This window comes from Esox lucius, chromosome 12 (genome assembly GCF_011004845.1).
Source record: "Esox lucius isolate fEsoLuc1 chromosome 12, fEsoLuc1.pri, whole genome shotgun sequence".
In the NCBI taxonomy this organism is placed as follows: Eukaryota; Metazoa; Chordata; class Actinopteri; order Esociformes; family Esocidae; genus Esox; species Esox lucius.
In genome coordinates this window covers 29,698,060-29,720,929 of record NC_047580.1, presented here as the reverse complement: position 1 = coordinate 29,720,929, position 22,870 = coordinate 29,698,060, and the positions used below count along the sequence as shown (strand labels likewise).

The following is a 22,870-nucleotide window of genomic DNA, read 5'->3' as shown; positions in this document are numbered from 1 at the left end:
TGAAATAAGATAAACCGTATTGTTATTCTGTGGGACCGGCTTCTTTTTCGATCACGAATGCCCCTGTGAAGAGAAGTTGAGGAAAGGGTCTCTGTGCTGATCTAGGTTAATTTCCACCATATGTATATATAAAATCTTCAGTGTTATGCTCCTAAAAGTAAAACAGATCCTGGATCAGCAGACAGATCTTTTATGAATACGCAGTGCAGAACTGGCACTATGGCACCTGGAAAACTGGGTTACAGCTCTGGTGTTATGGTGCCATCTTGTGGTAAGAGGCAATATGGCACAACAAATGAACTAAACCACAAAGAACCAAAAAAAAAGATATTGCACAAAATAGAAACCCTTTATTAATTCACAGTTACACAATGAAAGATAAAATAGGCCGTCATTCCGGCCTAATTACAGGCATTGAGCCAAAGAGTGTTTGCACGTATTCCCGTGTAGACGCCACATTTTCTACAAATTTGGCCATCTTCAGGTTGATCGTCTTCCTCTATAAAACAAGACAGACATGCTGTATAAACTCCAGGTAATGCATAGGGTAGTCCTACAGTAGGAAATGCAAATAACTCAACTCTGAAGTGTTAATCTAAGCATTTGGTTTTGGGGCATCTGACTAGTGATGTTCTATGTCAGGTCTTTGTCCCTGAACAACAGTTAACCATCTTTACTCTACATTGTGTAATTCGTTGAGAACATGGTGGTGTCAGATGCGTCGATACATAACGTCCCAGAGGTTCTTAATTGGATTCAGGTCTGGGGCAACGTGAGGGCCAGTCAATGGCATCAATGCCTTCGTCATCCAGGAACTGCCTACACACTCTGGCCACATGAGGCCCGCCATTGTCCTGCACCAGGAGGAACCCAGGGGCCACTGCAGCAGTTTGACGATGGGTCGGAGGATTTCATCACGGTTCCTAACAGCAGTCAGGGTGCCGTTGTCTAGCACGTGGAGGTCTGTGACCCTCAAAGTATGCGCCTCGCCAGACCATCCCTGACCCACCGCCAAACCGGTCATGTTGGATGATGTTGCAGGCAGCATAACATTCAACACAACATTTCAAGAATCATTCACATCGGTCACGTGCTCAGTGTGACCCTGCTCTCATCTGTGAAGAGAACAGGGCACCCATGGCGGAGCTGCCAATTCAGGTGTTCTTTGGCGAATGCCAATCAACCTGCACAGTGCTCGGTTGTGAGCACAGGTCCCACTAGAGCAGTGGTTCCCAACTACGGTCCTCAAGTAACCCCAACAGTACACATTCATTGTAGCCCCAGCCAAGCACAGCTGATTCAACTTGTCAACTAATTATCAGGCTCTCACTGAGTTGAATTGGGTGTGCTTGTCCAGGGCTACAACAAAAATGTGTGCTGTTGGGGGTTCTTGAGGACCGGAGCTGGGAACCACTGCACTAGAGGACATCGGGCCCTCCTCTCTCTCATGGAGTCTGTTTCTGACAATTTGGTCAGCAACATGCACACCAGTAGCCCGCTGGAGGTCATTTTGTAGGGCTCTAGCAGTGCTCCTCCTGTTCTTCCTTGCACAAAGGAGCAGATCTAAATTTGAGACTGTACTGGGAGACAACAAACCATGCGATGGCACATATGATGCGCCCTCCTGGAGGAGCCAGACTGCCTGTGCAAACTGAATGGGCTGCAGGTTCCTGACTGGACAGATTGATATCCCTGAAGTTTAATTGACTTGGTGTTATACTGATGGTGTGTTCCCCTCATTTTTTGAACAGGGAGAAAAATAGGGAATATTCTTGTTAAAGAAGATCAAAGACATTTTCCATAGGCATCAAATACATTTCTTAAATTGGAAACTGTTTTAAATAAACATGCAGAATATGGTTGGTGACTTACAATGTAGATACATAGTCTCTGCTGCTCTAAATGATAGAACTCAGCCACAGTCAGCTCACAAAAATCTTTCTTCATGGCCAGGAAGCCACAGTTAGGAGAGCGTTTGATATGCTCAGACCTGCAAGAAAACAGCACAAAGCCATTGTAGTCATTAAAGGCTCATGTCCTCAAAGACTTTGCTGCTTATTAGAAAAGGAAATGCAAAATCTGCAATTTCTAATGAAAAATGTATCCAATGGGATCTCTCATGATACTATAAACAAATGGTGGCGTAGAGCAGTCATGAAATCAGGTTCATCGGATAACTACCAGCAACAAACTGTACAGGACTACTGGTGGTTTTGTCATGACTCGTGAGTTAGCAGGGTTGAGCAGCTTTCAAATTTCTAGGGAGACATTGTGTCTATAGTCTTGTTAATGAACCGTGCAAAGAGAGTAGTGCTCTACGTAACAGTTCGGGTCCTGGTTCTCTTTGAACATGTATGGACCCCAAACATATTCCAGATCTTACGTTAGTGATTATTCAGTTCAAGACAACTTGTGACTTGGCAATACAGCCATAACCTGAAGCATGAGACCTCTGAGTAGGGAGGAATGCAATCTACCATTCAAGGCCAAACAAGAGGAAAGTCTTTGTCTTTGTTTTTGTTTTTGCTCAAGCACTCACACACCTGATCCAAATTAAAGACTTCGTGAAAGGTTGATTACATCACTCAAGTGTGTAAGTGATAGGGCAACATTTTAATCAGGTGCTTGGGTAAAAATATGCACCCCTTTGGGACCCGAGGACCAGGATTGGGAAACACTGGCCTAGTGGATGGATCAAGCTTACCAGGGGTTGTCCTCTGGCTCCCAGCCCTCCAGCTCTCTGAGGCAGAAGAAACAACAAGCCACATCAGGTTCGTTCTCACTAGGGCAGTGGACAAACCCAGTCTTGGCCATCTGTAGAGAGACCAGAAACATGTTCAACCTACACACTGTCAAGACACTCGCTAGGGGGCAAATGCTGCCTTGCATATGCATTATGATCTATTATTGTGCATTTCAGGCAGGGTAACAGGGCTAAACACCAAAGGGGTTTTTCTTGGTCCAGAAAGACTCTTGACTGAGGAAAAAAAAGGCCTGATGGATCCAAAAGGATGATTTCGTCTGGCTGTAAGAGATGCAAGGTTAATGGCACAGCCAGTAAACCTATAGGAGACCTTAACCAATCAAGTACAACTGGTCATTCTAGTTGTAGTATATCATTCTAGTAGTTTTAGTACTGGTTGCAGTTAAGGATATATTGAGGATGATAAAAAAAAAGGTAGTACTAAGGCCATGAGGCCTTTATGTTGGGCTGTTCTACAAAAGTGGAAAGGTTGTTTTTCAGGCGAGGAACATGGTCAGCCTGCTACGGACGGTGGTATTCAAGCATTTAGTCTGGGTGTTAGTGGGTTAAGTGACATGGAAGGGGTCTACACAGTATGAGTTATGTTGGAGCGTCCAGGGAACTGTCAACACACCATCAATCACTGCTAATGTGGGGAGGGGTCAGGGAAGGGCTGAAGAAAAAAAGATGCACCAGACAAAATGAAACAAAATCTAGCACCTGTTTAGCAGTAAATCACCACACACTGTCACAGAGGACAACATTCATCCATACCCTGGACAGCTGGGAGGAGCTTGGCTCAAAGGCAATGGCAGTGATTATATGTAATGTAACGGTAACAAATTAAATAAACCCCACCAGTAAAATAGTATCATCTCCAACTCCCACGGGGGAGTAGTTCTAGGGCCTATAAGCCGGTTACAGCAAATATGGGAGCTTAACAGGAGCTCTGGAAGGTTACTAGGTCCTGAGCAGTTCTGTGTGTGAGACAGAATTGCAAGAGACAAAGCCTACAATTCAGAGTTATGGTCTTGATTCAACAGGCTCCTCACAATCAAAATGTCAAACCCAGGTTTCTCTGGAGGTCAGGGTGTTATTTGGAGTATTCAGAGAGTAGTCATTATCCTGCCCTAAAACAAACACCATTCTTTTGCTCCTGGTAGATGGAACAGTTTATCCCAGACATTCAGTTCCAACAACCCAGCTCAATTCTATCTGCGAAGAGCTATCTGCGAAGTAGGTCCTCTCCAACCGCTGTTATGACCAACTTGACTTAGCTTTTCATCCTGCTCAATGTTAGAATTAGGTGTGCCCAAGTTGGGTTGGAGGGACAACCTACAACACGGTAGCTCTTCATGGACAGGATCGAGTACTCCGGCACTTACATAACTGACCTTCTCTCCAGGTCAGACTTTAAAAGTACTGGGTCTTGTGAACATAAACACAGTTGTGTCAACGTGATATTGTAATTGGTGGTCTTTTCCACTTACCATTTCAGGGGTACATTGACATTCTTCACGAAAAGGCCAGTCAGCAAAGCTCTGGAGTCGCTTGTCATAGATGTACATGTCACTGTAGGAGTGAAACCGAAGGCTCATTTCATTCGGAACATCCATGAATGCTAACAGGTCTGTTATTTCGTTAGGCTGAAAACAAACACAGAGCAGGCTAATAAAGACATGCTAATTCCGGTTTAAGCTGCTTTTATTTAGGCAAATACATTTAAGGGTGCGTTCAGCAGGGTGGAATGTTTTGGAATGTTCACATAGGTATACGACATATAGATCAAACAAGCTTCACTGGCATGTTCTGTAAGACGTCACGTTATGTCTATTTATAGCATTTCTATCTGCAACCTTTGAGTATGTTTGACAGTTGAACGCATCTAGATATTCTTCTATAGAAGTGGTTACTATGGACATCGCCATTGAAGTCAGACACAATTAAATGTAATCAACTGTGTGGGACTTCAATCATTACTGGCTGATCCTTCCTGATTCCCTGCTTGATCCTTTTGGTCTTTTCCCCACAAATTTGTATTTTGACCAATCACATTAGATATTTCCACATTAACTAATAACAAGCCTATCTCCAACATCTCACTGAGACAAACAGATGTTTATTGCAACCCTGAACTAGCTCACCGGATGAATCTATTCAAGGGGCTTGATGATTAGGGGCAAGTTGAATCAGGTGTGCTAGCTCTGGAATACATCCCATACATGGGGATCACAGAGGTGAGGTTTGAGAACCACTAAGCTGTTTTCGGAGCTGATCTGATTAAATACATCTAATTAGTTGTCTCAGTCAAGCTGTTAAAACATTGGAAAAGTGATGGTAGCTTCAATATATTCTTAAGTTTTAAGGTACTTTCATCTGAGAATATTTACAGTGAACCTAGAATAACATGACCAAAATTGCATGGTATTTAGTAAGAGTACAAGCTGGATGATACACAAGGGAAATCATGCAGGTGGAAGCAAGTGTCTAGTGAAGGGCTATGGCACTGGATGGTTGTGCTAATCGGAAAGCTGTAGGAGTTTTGTTTGGTGTGATTTGGAAAATCCAGGTGAGTGTGAAAGAGAATAGATAGAAGCAAAACCAAAGCGTTTTTGCCCTTTAGGAACTTTATCAAATGTTTTGATTGGCTGTAACGGAGTAGGTTACTCAAATGTTTTGATGGTCCTTTTGCACCACAGCCAAACATGCACCAATGCTGACTGCTCAATATACAAATCCACTCATGATGCATTTCAGATTTTACTGTCAAAACACACCTAGAGTGTACTACCATACACCTTTCACATATTTTCGTCATTTTACCCTGAATGCATTTAGGTATACACCAACTCTTTAGTCAGTTGAAGATATGGCCGTCCCTCAAAAATAGTTTTTGTATGATATTTAACACTGAAGGAAGTAAAGCTAGAAATAAATGCCCCCAAAAAGATCAGGAATACTTGTGTATGATCAATCTTATGAAAAGAACATCAGTATTGATTATGTTCATTCCCCTTTGTCTGATTTACTGGCTGAACCTGACTCCTGGTTTTTAGTGGTGTAAGGTAAAGGGCATCATGATTCATTTCTTTTTTTCTTTTTTACTGTTACACAGGTTTTCCCCCCAGTTTCCAATTTGTGATCAAGGCCTCGCTCCAGCGCATGCAGCTCTCTGCAGATGTCACGATGCGTTCATGTGTCCTCTGAAGCACATCCGATACCGCTCTGCAGAGACCACTCCGGTTCTTATTACGCTCAGCCAGGACGTTTAGACAGGGATTCTTACGCGCCGGAGGGAACACACTCTCCTGGCCTTCTACCTCCACTGAACTCGCAGATATCCAAGCTGCCACAAGGAGTAGCCAGAGAGTGAGGAGGCACGGAAGAAACGTTTGATTACTAGCCCTCTCAACCCGACGGTGCTGGGTGATTACAGGCTCGTCTGCAGGACCCCTGGGCTAATTCTCAAGCAGGCTTCAAACCTGGAAGAGCATTGCTGCTGCAAACTGCAAGGCAGTGACTTTTCTGCTGCACCTGGCTTCACCTGGTTGACCTTAGTGCTGTCTTCAGTACCACTGATCGCCACATTCTTTTGGAAGAGGTCCCTGACTCAAATGTGTCTGTTTTCATCAGATGTGCTGCTTTTTTTAAATGTAATTTCTGTACATTTTCATTGTAATGCCGATGACCATCAACTGTATATTTCAATGAATCATGGCAAAGGCCCTTAACTTCCATGTTTCAGACAAGGGAGTGGATTTTCTTTAGAACTTTTCTTATAAACTTGGGTTAAAGAGAAAATGTATGCTAGGTCTTGGTCACGGCACAAAGAGATCTGCTGACAATGACTTTCAAGGGTTGTCCAGTCTCCATGTCAACCCAAACATTACGGGACCTTTTCTCTAGATCCTGATCTCTCTTGACAAACATATAAACAAATATTTCATTGCATTTTTACACCCAACCGGACATGTTTAATCACAGAAACATGCAAAATAGCTCACCCATATAAAAAAAACCAACATTTTAAATGTTTTGACCAATGAGATCATATTATTCCAGTGCTAACCTCTCTACACTGGCTGCCTCTTAAGGCTTGGGCTGATTTAACAGGTTTAGTGTAAACCTACAAAGCTGAACACGGACTGCCTCCATATTATCTTTCTAAACTGGTCCTGCCGTACGTACCTATATGTACGGCATGGTCCAAAGACAAAGGCCTCATTACTGACTCTGGAACTGTTTAACTGGCAGGGCCCTCTCAGTTAGCAGAGCTACATTTATCTGGAATGATCTGCCAATTCATGTTAGAGGCAGACTCGGTTTGAAGTCGTTAGTGTAGCAGGATTAAGTGTAGTCTGGCCCAGGGGCGTGAATCTGAACACCAAGGCAATGGTTTGGTTTGACAAACCACCTTGCTGTCTCTGCGTGACGGGCTCTCCTTTCTCCACCGGGATACTGTGCTGCTCACCCTCTTGTGTGGGACCGGGTCTCATGTACTCACAGCAAAAAGAGCACCCTACCAGCACGGCTCCTTGCTAGTTTGTTACTTTTCAAGGGTATTTTTGATATAAGCCCTTTTGTGACTGATTAGAAAAGGGCTTTTTCTTAAAAAATAAATAAAAATACACTTGATTGAGTGAAACTTCACTTTTCATAGAGGCGTATTATAAAATACACTTCAGTCAACTTCAGTATTCAAGCCAATGTAACGGTGTAGGTTGCCCTCCTGCTCAGAGCCGCGACACAAGATGTGTACTATCTTCCTAGTCAGTTTAATGGTGTTGGTGATATGTGTCTGGGAAATGGCACGCGACTTTAACACCGTGTGTTGTGGACTTAACCAACCTGTTTATTACCGAGAGCTAGAGAAAGTCGTCGCCCCCGTGTCCCTACGGTAACCCAACCCCCCCCCCCCCCCTCGGCTGGTGAAATGTGCTTACTGCTTTGAACTGTCTCCCCCCTCTGCCCTTCTCATCCAGGACGATATCCTGGGTCCAGGAGTAAAAGACCGGTGATAATGTGCATTCATTTAACTATTCGTTATGGGGCACAGCTAAAAGGGATGTTGATGGCTCTGTAAATCATTGTGAGCAGCGACGGGGCTGTGGTTAAACGTTTAGGGTGAGTAATGGGTGAATAGTTTGACAGAAGTTATGAATTTTTTTTAAATGTTGCGTGTAGCATGACTCTCTGTAGGATATAATAATTTTTTACTCCAGTTATTGTTCGTGAAGAGGTCCAACAGCAATATTAGCTGGTTGATGTAGATTTTATGGCTTTTGATATTTTCATTTTACGGGCTCTCTGCTGGTTGGGTTGGGTGCCATCTTGTGTGACGAAACATTTCCTAAAGCACATCACACTGGCTCCCCTTCTATGGAGTTTCGGACAACCTCACCGCTTTGTTTCCTGGCTATAGTGCTGTTTTCTAGCCCGCACTGTGACAAACACACAGACACAAGTTGACAAGAGAACACAGACTGATCTAGGACCAGGCTATCCTGGCCTTGTCTGGCTCCTTCACAAGGCTGGGTGACACATTGTCAACCCCCAGATTATTCATAGACTATCAACATACCGCAGATTAACATTTCTCTCCGCGAAGCACACGGTTCCTCTCCATTGCTCCTCATGCCTTCACTGACACTTGACTCCCCTCTCCCCCTCTTGCCTCCTTCCCTCCTCCCTTTCTTAACACAGTTGTCCTTACATATTATGGTCCGGGTGCGATTAACTGCGGGAATCTGTCGCACTCGTTTCATTTTGCCACCGGGGTGAGAGAGAGACGAGGGGGGGAGGCGAGGGGCGAGGAGAGGGATGGAGCGAAAAAGGCTGGAGGTGAGGGAAAGAGGAGGAAAAAAGGGTTTTGAAAGAGAAGATATGTTTGTGGTCTCTTCTCCACAAGTCCCACTGCGCCTCTATTCTGTAGGGAGGTAGTACTTGTTTTGCATCCATCTCTCTTCGTTGACTCTTGGAAGTGTGGCGATATTTATTCTACTTGCATACTCTTTTTTTTTTCTTTTTTTTTTATCGTTTAAATCCGGTGGCCAGCGCTGACATATCTTAAACTACTGAACTGTTTCTGTGCCTGAAGGGATTTCACGCAGGAAATAGTTGCATTCTAGTGGCGGCGTCGACCCGTTGAGCTGTGACTGAACTGTGTTGGTGTCACTCAGCAAAAGGGAAAGACTCAGACGTGGTGAAGGAAAGAGAGAGAGCTTCCAATGTGGGCTTCAGGTAAGATTGGGTTAATCTGTTAATTATGTATTGAGGCCAACATGTTGTGGGGCTTTAATCAAAGGTATAATATTAAAGTATACGTTCAGAAAATGGGGGTATTATTCCCATTTGACCAGTGATACATACAGCCCAGGTCTATTCCTGTCAGCAGTCTTCAGAGGTTTTCACATATTTCCCAAATAAAGTTGGTCTGACAACCCGGGGGAGGATCTCAGTTGTATATGTCCTTGTCTGTTTCAAAACCCATTGGAAGACAAGGTCTACAGTTGTGGTCAAAAACATTGGGACCCTTGAAAAAAATGTCTAGATTGTTGTGTGTGTGTGTGTGTTTGTGTATGTGTGTGTGTCTGTGTGTGTGTGTATATGTCTGTGTGTGCGTGTGTGTGCAGGAGTGTGCTGCAACATGGATGTTTATGTAAATACATATGACTTGTAATGTTTACCATGTGACAGCATCAGTGAGAACTTGTCACTGCAGAGGCCTTCAGCTAACCGTTGACCCTTCAAGAGACATATTACCCGCCTGGCTTTCCTTATTTTAACCCCTGGAATGTCTCCACAAGGTTGTGAAATGGAATCCAAAGAGTTCCACCGAAAAAAGTTAATTGCAGAAAATGACAGTTATTTTAAAATGCACTCGTGGGCCTTTCCCTGAGGTATGTGTGTTTGTTTTTAGCATCTGGCAGTGGTCAGAGTACTGTGTTTGGACGGTATTGGGGAGGGCTGGTGGTTGGGTGGTTCCTGTAGTGAGACGTGGTTGAGGGGGACGAGCCAGTTTAGTGGGACGTGTGGGAGGGCAAGGCGCCCAGGGGACACACCCTGTTCCACGGAGACAGAGAATGTTGATGTTGACCGTTATTCTCTCACACGGCCCTGTGACTTTTACACATGGCCTCGAGCACAGAATCACGCACTCACTCGCATTTATTCTGACCTTGTGAAACATTACATAAGCAAAGAATAGGAATTGATTCATTAATAGCACTCCAAATGTTATGCATTATATTAATTGTTACTATGTGTACACACACAGGAGAACTTAACATTGTATCACTGATCTAAATAAGGTTACAAATCAAGTACGTAATAAAAGAAAAAACAAAGCAGTCAAAGCAGCGAGGTCATCAGCTCCCTGGCTTCATGGAGAAGTGCTTTCTGTAGCCATATATATATATAATAAGACACCCCCATCTTTACAATCGATACAATTCACAACCCAATATCATTCACTCATGTCTTATCTGGTATGCAAACCTTAGCACAAAACATGTTCAAGCTTCATGGAGTTATGCTTTGTCTTAGTTCATAGAGTTGTGGTTAGCTGAAACATAAAACATCTACCCAGGCATTGTTAGGCCACCTGGGCAGAGTAAATTACTCTCAGGCTTAAATCAGATGAGCTAGTTTAAAAAGGGGGATGGCTCCCTGTGGAGGGGTAAAAGAATGCAGGTACAGTTTTGTGGTTCTGTTGTGCTGTGGTCCTCATTTATCATGCTGTGGTTCTGTTGTTGTTCCCAGGTACATTGTTGTGGTTCTGTTGTGGTTCTCAAAAAGGGTTGTGGTTCTGTTTTTGTTATCAGGTGCAGTGTTGTGGTCCCCAGTTACAGTGTTGTGGTTCGGTTATGGTTCTGAGGTACAACGATGTGGTTGAATTGTGGTTTTCAAGATCTGGGATGTGGGGGGCGGGGTTAAGGTCCCATCCTCTAGCTGCAATGTTACCAGTGGGGAGATAACCTCCGTCTTTAGTGAGTAGTCTCAACATTTACAAAATTCAACACCACAGTGCCATCAGAAACCTCTGGCATGACAAATGGTCATACGTTCAGATGAAATGCATTAAAAGAAATGCCTTTCTGTTAGAGGGAGCCAACAGTTACTGAAAAGCGTTTGTGTTTTTTCAAAATGTTTATGTTTTGACACGATATTTGAGGGGCAGTATGAAATGAAGTTAGTGATCAGGAGAGAAAGTGATGATTGTTGTTTCCGTTACACCTCTAAATGGGTGGTTTAATATGGCACCGCCACCGATCGGGAACAACGTGCCTCTCTGACATGAAGAGGAATTACAAATATCTATTCCTGGCATTCCCTAAAGTTTCCCTTTGGTCTGGTAAAATATCAGGCGAGACAGATTATCCCAGTGGTTAGAGCCCCTGACCAGTAGCTAGGTTGAATCGCCCCAAGATGGCAAGATGGTGCTGTCCCAGAGCAAGGCAGTTAAACCCAAACTGACCCCAGGTTGGTGCCTCAACCGGGAATGTGTTCTCAATCGTACTCACCCTGAGAAACAAGTTCATGCTGCATTGACTGTGTCCTACCGCTAGGGGGAGCTGATTGCCATAACAACTCGTCTATATTGGCAGGCCACTTGCAGAGACTAAAATAATGGAGGATCTGTCTTCATGTCGATGGGCAGCATCCTAATACATTAATCAGATCATCTTTTAAATCTATGTTAGAGTTGCTGTAGATTAGGGTCCCATCTCTCTGGTTGACTTATACCTTAAGTGTTGCTTTGTAAACCTAGCTGTTTTCTTCTTGGGGTTTAAAGTTTGCGGCTGCTTAAGTTCCCAGTGGCTAGGCCCATTCACCACTACTGCTTTAGCTGCTCTGTCTAGGTCTGTGACTGATATATCGGTTAACTGCCTTGGAGGCACATTGAGGCCCATTGAGGCAGGGACACCACAGGTGGTTAACCCTAACACAGCTGTGGAAGGATGGGACAAGGTCCATGGGCGTCTGTACTGGAGGCTATACTCAGGTATGGGGTCAGAGTTAGTCGGACGTGCCTCTGTGTGTGTCTCTCTCACCATAGATCCCTCCAGCTGGTGACAGAGGCTACAGCGGATTAGAGGGCTCACACAACCCCACGTGACTTTATCACTCCCAGGACATCCGCCTCAGATTACCTAGCTGTCCATAACTGACAATCACATAACCAGACCTAGATCCAGATAGGATTGCTTCACCTTCAAATTCCAATTGCTTGCTTGGAGCGCGTCGGCAAATGGGGTTCGCCCTTTCGGTACTTTTACTTTGGCTTTAGCAGTTGAAAGAATACAAATACTTTTGGACCCAGTCCTGTCGGAGTAATAAACACCCCCAAAATTAGATCAATTTGGGTAATTACTGCAGCCTTCCTTCTGTAAATGCTGGCTGAGGGTGCACGTGATCGTGACTCGCATGTTATTCTTTGCATTTTAAGGCAGTGGACCAAATGTAGAACTCGTTACAAGGAATTGTAGTTTACGGCGATGCGGCGACTCAGCCTAATGTCTGCAGGTTACAAACTGTCAGCTTAAAGGGAGAGTTCCTGATTTTGTCGATAAACCACTTTCGAGTCCTGTGGATGACATTTGTGTTTGAGTTTGAAGAAAATGTAGAGGTTGTTCTTCAAACCAGTGGCGAGTCTCTATGTTGTTATGATAGCTGAAACGGGAAGGAAACACTTTACTGAACTCCACAAGATAACTTTTTTTTATTGTATTAGTACTTCCAATGAACCTTGTGATATCAGTGTTTTTATTTGCTTTTACGTGTATGGATTTTGGTGAGTAATGGTGGGGAAAGGAGGAGGGAAAGGGTTGAGGGGCTGACAGTTGAGCAGTGTTTTGCAGGCAGTAGCCTAAACTGCTAGACCACCCCAGTCCACCCTTTGACTTTTATCGACGTTTAGAGAGGTTTTGATCTGTGTAACAGAGCTCTTAAAGGGATAGATCATGTTTTTTTCCCCCAGAGACAGACTAACTCTTAGATACCATTTGAATGTTGGAAACCATCCAGTATGAACAAAGTTATGAGTCACTTTTGTGAGAAAATGTAAACTTGCTTTGGACAAAGTGTGGAATTACGCAGGAGCTTGCAAACTCTAAATTCCGACTCCCTTTAAAGTTTGACTCAATGAAACTCGATGAAGAGCTTTCCAAATGATCCCTTTGAGAGATTTAAACTTCTTATTCGAGTTCCATGATTATGTGGTTGTTTCAGTTCAGCACAGGAATGAATACTGTATTGTGTTGAATTATGTTTTCCTTAAGGCTATTATCTGCTGAGTTAACCCCAAGAGAGTGTAGAACATCTCCCATTCAAACCAAAGAATAACAAATGACGAGGTGAAACCGGCTGTTTCCTTTCACCGTATTTCATCCACCGGTCCGTTCCTCTTGGAGCTATGAATGGAAGTGCAGACTCTCACCTATCAGGGCTGTGCCCCTCAACCCCCCCCGTCCCCCGCCCCCCCCCACCCCGCCCTCCTCCCCTGGACGCCTCGGTGGGTGAGGGGACACAGGATCCCCATACTCTTATTTCACCCTCTCATCATGACATCCATTAAAGCTGTGCTCTTGGCCCGGCGTACACGCACCCGCCCACACACACACACACACACACACAGTGGCCCCCGTGGCCCCGACAGCACATTAGCGTTCGGACCATTGAGCCCAACAAGACCTGGGGTTGAATTATTGATACCTCAAGTACTAATGAGGAAACGTTATCCCGCCCCTCCTCTGCTGATGGAGCCAGTGTCACCAACAGCACCCTGTTCTCTTCACGGTGCACTTCTCTTAGACCTCGGCCAACTGGGATCTGGTGTGGAGGAGTGCACCGTTTAGGGATCTGGGTAGCCGATGTCCTGGGAACCCCGGTGAGGGACGGTCACACAGAGGGACCTCGTGGTGGTACCAGCTGTTTGCCAGACTGGCGGCTCAGGCCCAACCTGGTCATGCCTAACTCCCCTATTAGGGAGTTTCAGACAACTGCTGATGTAGAAAACGGCTTTATAAATAAAATGTGATTGACTTATTGAGTCTGACCTGGCCCCTTGTCCCCCGGGCCCCTAACATGTCCACCCGTAGTAGCTGGCATGAAATTCCATCTCCAATCCGCCCACGTGTCCCCATGACCCAAATTCAAACTTTTGGGGTATTTTCCCGCGCAGTACTTTCACATAGCCGTTTGACTCAAACAGAGCCCCCTTCTGATGTTTTTGTTGCTACTCCGATAATTGTCTGAGTATGTCCTTACTATTGCATTCTGGATGTTTGCGTTCTGGACTCTTGACCTCACTGCGGTAGGCTGTACATTCTACGTGGTGTTGGCGTTTCCTTGGGATATTTATATACACTATATGTTAGTCATATGTTACAGATGCTGTTGAGGGTGAGTGTTTGCCTTGGGGCAGAGTCTGCGCAGTGCGTGTGTCAAACGTGTGGCTCTTAATCGCCGTGTTTATGTACAAATCCGGGTGTGTTGCTGCTGTGTGTGTTTTTGCTGTGTAGCGCAGCAGTGAGGTATTCAAAGCATCAAGCAGACTCTTTAGTATTCACTCCATCACCCACTGACTCACACGCACGCACACGCGCGCACACACACACAGACACACAGCTCCAGCCTGAGACAAGGAGAGAGGGAGAGGAAATGCGAGGGAGTAGGGAATAGAGCTCCCGCAACACGAAGAGGAAGCGAGCGAGGAGGTGGGGGAAGATGGAGTGGGAGAAGAAAAGAAGGGGTGGAGCAGAGGGGGTGAAGCAGAGGGGTGAAACAGGGAGACATGGAGAGGGTCCCTCAGAAAGCCGTAATACACACGGGCTGCGGTGATCCTCTAGCTAGCCTGGGGCCACGTGTTTCCCTGTGTGCCTGGGTACTTGCCACCGTGTGCTCTGTCCCCAAGGGGATCCGTCCTTGACAGTTTTGTTAAGCCTTTCTTTTAGCCGCCTATATGCTTCTCAGTGGTGTCGGGGAATCTTTGCTCCGCAAATGACCTCGCTCTCTCCCTCGCTGCCCTTGACATGTGGCTCTTTCAGGGCTGCTGTTGAGTAAAGGAGCGATCTCAGCCAGGGCTGCTTCGCCTGACACCCTGTTACGCAGTGACACGGTGGTGGTTTGGTTATGTGCACGGGGAGCATGTTTCTCATCTCTGCTGTTAACTACTGCATCATCATTGACTGCAGGCTGGAGCTCAACTGAACAGTCTGTCTGTCTCTCTCTGTGTCTCTGCTTCTTTCCTCCACATCTTCGCTTCTCCTCTGTCACTCTGTCTCTTCATCCTTCTGTCAGTTTGCATTTAGTCTAATCTCTGCCCCTCCTCCTGCTTCCTCCGCTCTGTCTCTTTCTGTTCCATCTCTTATTCCCGTCCTAACCCTCCCTCCCTCCTTACCTCCATCCAAATCCTGTCCTTTGCGGGGCAATCAAAACGAGGGACAGAACGCGTAACCTTGCTCAGATGGGTCAGAGGGTGAGACAGGTCCGAGGGTGAGAGGAGGATGGGAAAACAGGGGAAAAAAAGAAAACACTTAATCCTATCTCAAGTCCATGGTCACATGGAGTCAAAAAGCAGAGGGACGAGGGGGGGGGGGGGCTTATGAAAGATGACAGAAAGCAGCGGACGCAAGCCGAACAAACACCCTGTCCGTTTGACCGGACCGAGGGGTGAGGAGAGAAGTGTGAGGGCGGGAGAACACAGACATTATTAGTCCAGCGCTGTCTCCTTCATGACTTACACTCTGCATGATGACAAGTGCCTGCCGACACTCCCATTGGTCGAGGTTGCCACCAATCAGAGCTCAGTCAGCACAGACATATAAGGTGCCTTTAGGTTATTCCCAATTCCAAAAACAAGAAGCAGAAAGAGAGGGGGAGCAGGCGATACATCGAGACAGAGAGAGATAGAGACACAGGGGGAGAGAGTGGGAGAGACAGGGGGAGGGAGAAACACAGGAAGAGACAGTGTGCATGATGGTGAAACTGACTCCAGCTTGACAGTGAATCAAAGGCATTTGCATTTTAGAAATCTTCCCGGTGAGCCGAAATTGCTGGTCTGCTGTTCGGTTTGTGTTGGAGACATTACATCCTCTGGAAAAGATCTAAATCCAGCCACGGCAGCTCCTTCTCAGTCTGTGATTGGCCAGTTAGACTTTGGGCTCCCCCTCCCTCTGATACCCCATTGCCCGACCCACAAACCCTCCCCCCCACCTCGCCAGACTGTCCCTAAGCTTACCTGAGACAGGCAGACAGGCAGACAGGCAGACAGGCAGACAGCACAACTGCAGCCGGGTTCCTCCTCCTCCACACGGCCAGTCACCTGGTGAGGGCGGAAGGCAAAGAGAGAGAGAGAGAGGCAGCATGGACAGAAACAGCGACAACAGCAAGCTGCACTCATATGTAGTTCTAACGCTTCTCTGACTTGCCCGCCTCTTTTAGGGGGAGACAGAGAGAGAGAGGGAGAGAGAGAGAGAGAGAGAGAGAGAGAGAGAGAGAGGGAGAGAGTACAGAAGAGCGCTGAGAGAGTAAGAAAAAAAAAGGGGGGGGGGATTTGGAGCCATTGTCCCCTTGGAGAAAAGGAGAGACTGGGTGAAACGAGGAGGCACTTTTAAAGGAGAGGAGCAGTCAGAAGGAGAAGTCAGAGGATGATTTTGGGTGAGTGTTTTATTTCTGTTCATTTTGGTAAGATGCTTTTGATAGATGGTCAGGCAGCCACCAGAACAGGATAATGCTTCGAATCGACTTTGTCTCTAACAATCTTTTAATCTCCTATTGAACTCCTGCAAAAATGCAGCCTCTGGAAAATGACTTACTTGTACTCATCCTAACCATACATTAGCCATGTCAGACGGATGAGAGGGGAGGTCAGAGTGTGTTGCGTTGGCAGCATATCATTAAGATCTGTTTGGTCACATGACGAGACCACGCTTCAGTGCTCTCCCGCCTATCCTGCCGACAGTGGTTGAGGTGAGAGACGCTGCGGACAGCAACCTCCGGCGCGGAATGCGGGTACGCGCTCTGCACCTCGTCCACGCGGACAGTTGTCGGAGAAACACGTGAAGGTTACATGTGAAGGTTGTTGGGTGTAAAACACGTTTTGACAGTCCCCCATGGCGGTGTGGGGTTCGCAAACTGATCAACTCGGCCGTTCTGCCCGGTGCATTTTCTCGACATAATACTAATATGTGTGTAAATGAGGCAGTGCCATGCCATACACGTTTCTGACGCCAGACACACCAGGAGGCATGCCAATGCAACTGTAGCAAACATGCCACCTAGAATAAACCACAGCAGGATCTGGTTTAGTATTCCGGTCTCATAGTCCTCACATGGGTGCAGGGAACAGAGCAGCCTTCCTCCAGTCTCTGTGTGTCTGGCCAGACTACTGCTGCACAGAGACTGCCGCTCCGCTACTGCAACGCTGTAAGTCACCATGCTACAGCCCCCTGCCGGTGTGTGTGTTTGTGTGTGCGTGTTGCGGGGATTTTTTGTGTGGTGTAAAGACTGCACAAGGTGTTTCAGTTTTTAAGTTGTGCTGTGTGTGTGTGCGTGCGTGCGTGTGTGTCTGTGTGTGCGCGCACCCACTCCAGCTCAGGAGAGGCCACATTGTTTAACGCATGCCTGGACTGATTCAAAGATCAGCTAACGCTCCTGTGCTCCCCGCTCCTCCTGTGCTCCCCTCTCTCCTCCTGCGCTCCCGCCAGGCTTGCTTTTTAAGGAGACAGGAAAGATTATGGAGTTATGTTGTCTGAAGTGTGTCCTCACAAGGATAGTAACCCAGGGAAAGTCATGACCAGGAGATTTTGCCAGTCATCACTTTTACAAATGACTTTTTAGGCTTGGGATTAAGGTTAGGTTTAAAGATTCTAAATTATTTGGGGTTAGGGTTAAGGTTAGGCATTAAGGTTTAGGTTTAGGAATTAGGGTTAGGTTTTGATTTTGGAGTGTTAGGGGTTGGAGAAAGTTTGATTTTGGGAGGAAAAACATTAGGGTACCTAGAAAAGTGTGTGTGTGTGTTTCTGTGCGTGTGTTAGAGCTGTTCTGTGGTTAGTGCGCTCTGATTAAAGCAAACAGAGAATAGTGACAGAGACTGATTGACTTCAGAGTATTTAAATGGTCGGACAAGCAGATACACGCTCTCTCTCTCTCACTCTCTCTCTCTCTCTGTGTGTAGGCTTGCTTGCCTGTATATGTGGACCATTTAAGGCCCAGTTGAATGATGTTGAGACAATAGATAATGATGCACGAGGTCTGAGGTCAGAGAAATTGCCCCAAAGTGGAAATTCATCAATATTTATTAATTGTAATAGCCATTCAAGTGTAATATTGACATGGCTGTGGGAAGTTATTTTGATCAGGGGGTGCGGATAATAGTTAAGCAAGTGGTGAAATTGAATGGATGCGCACAGGTGACATATGTTCTTAACAAAGCATGGCCGTCCCCGTAACAACGCGCGCCCATCAGCTTTGAGCATCAAAACAATGCTCGTCTAGAAAACTGCCAGATAGACCACACTCTGTCACTCAGTCGAGTAGTTGCCAACATTTTTGACCATTGGTGCAATAGAATGACAGAATTTGCTCATGGCATATACAGTATCTCACAAAAGTGAGCAACACCCCTCATATTTTTGTAAATATTTGACTATATCTTTTCATGTGACAACACTGAAGAAATGACACTTTGCTACAATGTAAAGTAGTGAGTGTACAGCTTGTATAGCAGTGTACATTTTCTGTCCCCTCAAAATAACTCAACACACAGCCATTAATGGGTTCAAAAACCCCTTAATGATGATAAATAATTTGTGTCCTGTGACGTCGCCCGGCATGGCGCAGCCGGGGCCCCACCCTGGAGCCAGGCCCGGGGTTGGGGCTCGTTCGCGAGCGCCTGGTGGCCGGGCCTTTCACCATGGGGCCCGGCCGGGCCCAGCCCGAACGAGCGACATGGGGCCGCCCTCCCGTGGGCTCACCACCCACAGGAGGGACCATAAGGGGCCGGTGCAGAGAGGATCGGGTGGCAGTCGAAGGCGGGGGCCTAGACAACCCGATCCCCGGACACGGAAACTAGCTCTAGGGACGTGGAATGTCACCTCGCTGGCGGGGAAGGAGCCTGAGATGGTGCGTGAGGTTGAGAGGTTCCGACTAGAGGTAGTCGGGATCACCTCTACGCACGGCTTGGGCTCTGGAACCACACTCCTTGAGAGAGGATGGACTCTTCACCACTCTGGAGTTGCCCATGGTGAGAGGCGGCGGGCTGGTGTGGGTTTGCTTATAGCTCCCCAGCTCTGCCGCCATGTGTTGGAGTTTACCCCGGTGAACGAGAGGGTCGTTTCCCTGCGCCTACGGGTCGGGGATAGGTCTCTCACTGTTGTTTGTGCCTACGGGCCGAACGGCAGTGCAGAGTACCCGACCTTCTTGGAGTCTCTGGGAGGGGTGCTGGAAAGTGCTCTGACTGGGGACTCTATCGTTCTACTGGGGGACTTCAACGCCCACGTGGGCAACGACAGTGACACCTGGAGGGGCGTGATTGGGAGGAACGGCCCCCCTGATCTGAACCCGAGCGGTGTTCAGTTATTGGACTTCTGTGCTAGTCACAGTTTGTCCATAACGAACACCATGTTCAAGCATAAGGGTGTCCATCAGTGCACGTGGCACCAGGACACCCTAGGCCGCAGGTCGATGATCGACTTTGTTGTCGTTTCATCTGACTTGCGGCCACATGTCTTGGACACTCGGGTGAAGAGAGGGGCGGAGCTGTCAACTGATCACCACCTGGTTGTGAGTTGGATCCGATGGCGGGGGAGGAAGCTGGACAGACTCGGCAGGCCCAAGCGTACTGTAAGGGTCTGCTGGGAACGTCTGGCCGAGTCTCCTGTCAGAGAGATCTTTAACTCCCACCTCCGGCAGAGCTTTGACTGGATCCCGAGGGAGGTTGGAGATATTGAGTCCGAGTGGACCATGTTCTCCACCGCCATTGTCGAAGCGGCCGCTCGGAGCTGTGGCCGTAAGGTCTCCGGTGCCTGTCGAGGCGGCAATCCCCGAACCCGGTGGTGGACACCGGAAGTAAGGGATGCTGTCAAGCTGAAGAAGGAGTCCTATCAGGCCTGGTTGGCTTGTGGGACTCCAGAGGCAGCTGACGGGTACCGACAGGCCAAGCGGACTGCAGCCCGGGTGGTTGTGGAGGCAAAAACTCGGGCCTGGGAGGAGTTCGGTGAGGCCATGGAGAAGGACTATCGGCTGGCCTCGAAGAGATTCTGGCAAACCATCCGGCGCCTCAGGAGAGGGAAACAGTGCCCTACCAACGCTGTTTACAGTAGAGGTGGGCAGCTGTTGACCTCAACTGGGGATGTCGTCGGGCGGTGGAAGGAGTACTTCGAGGATCTCCTCAATCCCGCCGTCACGTCTTCCATTGAGGAAGCAGAGGATGAGGGCTCAGAGGTGGACTCGTCCATCACCCGGGCTGAAGTCACCGAGGTGGTTAAGAAACTCCTCGGTGGCAAGGCACCGGGGGTGGATGAGATCCGCCCTGAGTACCTCAAGTCTCTGGATGTTGTGGGGCTGTCTTGGTTGACACGCCTGTGCAACATCGCGTGGCAGTTGGGGACAGTGCCTCTGGGATGGCAGACCGGGGTGGTGGTCCCTCTTTATAAGAAGGGGGACCGGAGGGTGTGTTCCAACTATAGGGGGATCACACTTCTCAGCCTCCCCGGGAAAGTCTATGCCAGGGTTCTGGAGAGGAGAATACGGCCGATAGTAGAACCTCGGATTCAGGAGGAACAGTGTGGTTTTCGTCCAGGCCGTGGAACACTGGACCAACTCTATACCCTCTACGGGGTGATGGAGGGTTCATGGGAGTTTGCCCAACCAGTCCACATGTGTTTTGTGGATTTGGAGAAGGCATTCGACTGTGTCCCTCGCGGCATCCTGTGGAGAGTGCTTCGGGAATATGGGGTCCTGGGTCCTTTGCTAAGGGCTGTCAGGTCCCTGTACTACCGAAGCAGGAGCTTGGTCCGCATTGCCGGCAGTAAGTCAGACTTGTTCCCTGTGCATGTTGGACTCCGGCAGGGCTGCCCTTTGTCACCGGTTCTGTTCGTAATTTTTATGGACAGAATTTCTAGGCGCAGCCAGGGGCCGGAGGGTGTCAGGTTTGGGGACCACACGATTTCGTCTCTGCTCTTTGCGGATGATGTTGTCGTGTTGGCCCCTTCAAGCCAGGACCTTCAGCATGCACTTGGACGGTTTGCAGCCGAGTGTGAAGCGGTGGGGATGAAAATCAGTACCTCCAAATCCGAGGCCATGGTCCTCAGTCGGAAAAGGGTGGCTTGCCCACTTCAGGTTGGTGGAGAGTGCCTACCTCAAGTGGAGGAGTTTAAGTATCTAGGGGTCCTGTTCACGAGTGAGGGAAGGATGGAACGGGAGATTGACAGACGGATCGGTGCAGCTTCTGCAGTAATGCGGTCGATGTATCGGTCTGTCGTGGTGAAGAAAGAGCTGAGCCGCAAGGCGAAGCTCTCGATTTACCGGTCAATCTACGTTCCTACTCTCACCTATGGTCATGAGCTTTGGGTCATGACCGAAAGGACAAGATCCCGGATACAGGCGGCCGAAATGAGCTTTCTCCGCAGGGTGGCTGGGCGATCCCTTAGAGATAGGGTGAGAAGCTCGGTCACCCGGGAGGAGCTCAGAGTAGAGCCGCTGCTCCTCCACATCGAGAGGGGTCAGCTGAGGTGGCTTGGGCATCTGTTTCGGATGCCTCCGCAACGCCTTCCTGGGAAGGTGTTCCGGTCCCGTCCCACCGGGAAGAGACCCCGGGGAAGACCTAGGACACGCTGGAGGGACTATGTCTCCCGGCTGGCCTGGGAACGCCTCGGTGTCCCCCCAGAAGAGCTGGAGGAAGTGTCTGGGGAGAGGGAAGTCTGGGCATCCCTGCTTAGACTGCTGCCCCCGCGACCCGGCCCCGGATAAGCGGAAGATGATGCGATGCGATGCGACAGCCATTAATGTCTAAACCGCTGGCAACAAAAGTGAGTAGACCCCTAAGTGAAAATGTCCAGATTGGGCCCAATTAGCCATTTTCCCTCCCCGGTGTCACTTGATTTGTTAGTCTTACAAGGTCTCAGGTGTGAATGGGGAGCAGGTGTGTTAAATTTGGTGTTATCGCTCTCACACTCCCTCATACTGGTCACTGGAAGTTCAACATGGCACCTCAAAGCAAAGAACTCTCTGAGGATCTGAAAAAAAGAATTGTTGCTCTATATAAAGATGGCCTAGGCTATAAGAAGATTGCCAAGACCCTGAAACTGAGCTGCAGCACAGTGGCCAAGACCATACAGCGGTTTAACAGGACAGGTTGCACTCAGAACAGGCCTCACCATGGTTGACCAAAGAAGTTGAGTGCACATGCTCAGCGTCATATCCAGAGGTTGTCTTTGGGAAATAGACGTATGAGTGCTGCCAGCATTGCTGCAGATGTTGAAGTGGTGGGGGTCAGCCTGTCAGTGCTCAGACCATACGCCGCACACTGCATCAAATAGGCTGTCAGCATATCAGATGTCGGCATATCATTTTCCGGTTTACTTAAGACGATCACCCGCGTCGCCCAGAATTTCAGTTTTTAGTAGGTGTCTCCAAGACCTGCCTAAAATAAGCGTTAGTGATGTCCATTGAATTGTTGATGCCTGGTCCCCTGCTCCAACAAGCAAGCGGAACAAGGGATTCAAACTCTACGTATCGAGTTATCTGCACAACTACGAGGGTAAGTAGTTTACTGTGGTGTGCCGGCCGGCTATCGGCTAAGCTAGTTAGTGACGTGTTCCTTTTTAGTGTAGTATTAGGCAGGACAATAGAACGCATACAAATTCACCCTAGCCTCAAAAACGGCAAAAGAACGCTGGCTGAGCTGGAACACTAGCGCGTTCCCAGAGCAAGTGAATTGAAACAAACCTTCGTTCAGCCTCTTCTAACCTGAATGAAGCTTAAAATTCCATAGCCTCAAAAAAGCACCAAAACAGGTCTCCTCTTTTATTTTACTACTGTAACCTCATTTCACAACAAAACTGAAAAATAACAACTGGCATAGGAAGTAAGCATCTGGTCCTATATGGTATTAATTGTGCTTAA

The 22,870-nt window shown here is 47.6% G+C and overlaps 2 protein-coding genes and 1 long non-coding RNA gene across 5 annotated transcripts in view; 2 read left to right on the top strand and 1 right to left on the bottom strand.

Annotated features, from left to right (window-relative positions):
• Positions 1–328: 328 nt before the first annotated feature.
• Positions 329–4,436, bottom strand: birc5b (baculoviral IAP repeat containing 5b). The gene is made up of 4 exons (XM_010875102.3): positions 4,234–4,436; positions 2,705–2,814; positions 1,873–1,990; positions 329–499 (listed from the first exon to the last, which is right to left on the bottom strand). The coding sequence occupies exons 1-4, from the start codon at positions 4,357–4,359 to the stop codon at positions 392–394; spliced, it is 462 nt and encodes a 153-aa protein (XP_010873404.1). The 5' UTR covers positions 4,360–4,436; the 3' UTR covers positions 329–391.
• A 550-nt stretch (positions 4,437–4,986) lies between these two features.
• LOC109616404 lies at positions 4,987–6,697 on the top strand. The gene is made up of 2 exons (XR_002197523.2): positions 4,987–5,312; positions 5,859–6,697. It is a non-coding gene; the product is annotated as an uncharacterized LOC109616404 (long non-coding RNA).
• A 1,031-nt stretch (positions 6,698–7,728) lies between these two features.
• The window catches only part of znf385a (zinc finger protein 385A), a 102,711-nt gene continuing 87,569 nt past the window's right edge, over positions 7,729–22,870 (top strand). The window contains exons 1-2 of one of the 3 annotated variants that reach the window (XM_020051554.2): positions 7,729–7,867; positions 8,841–8,983. In XM_020051554.2, the coding sequence (XP_019907113.1) occupies positions 8,971–8,983 (13 nt within the window). In that variant the 5' untranslated portion in view covers positions 7,729–7,867; positions 8,841–8,970. Of the gene's footprint in view, positions 7,868–8,568; positions 8,984–15,644; positions 16,403–22,870 lie in introns of those variants that run through there. The other 2 variants (XM_020051553.3, XM_010875103.3) reach the window with 2 other exon arrangements.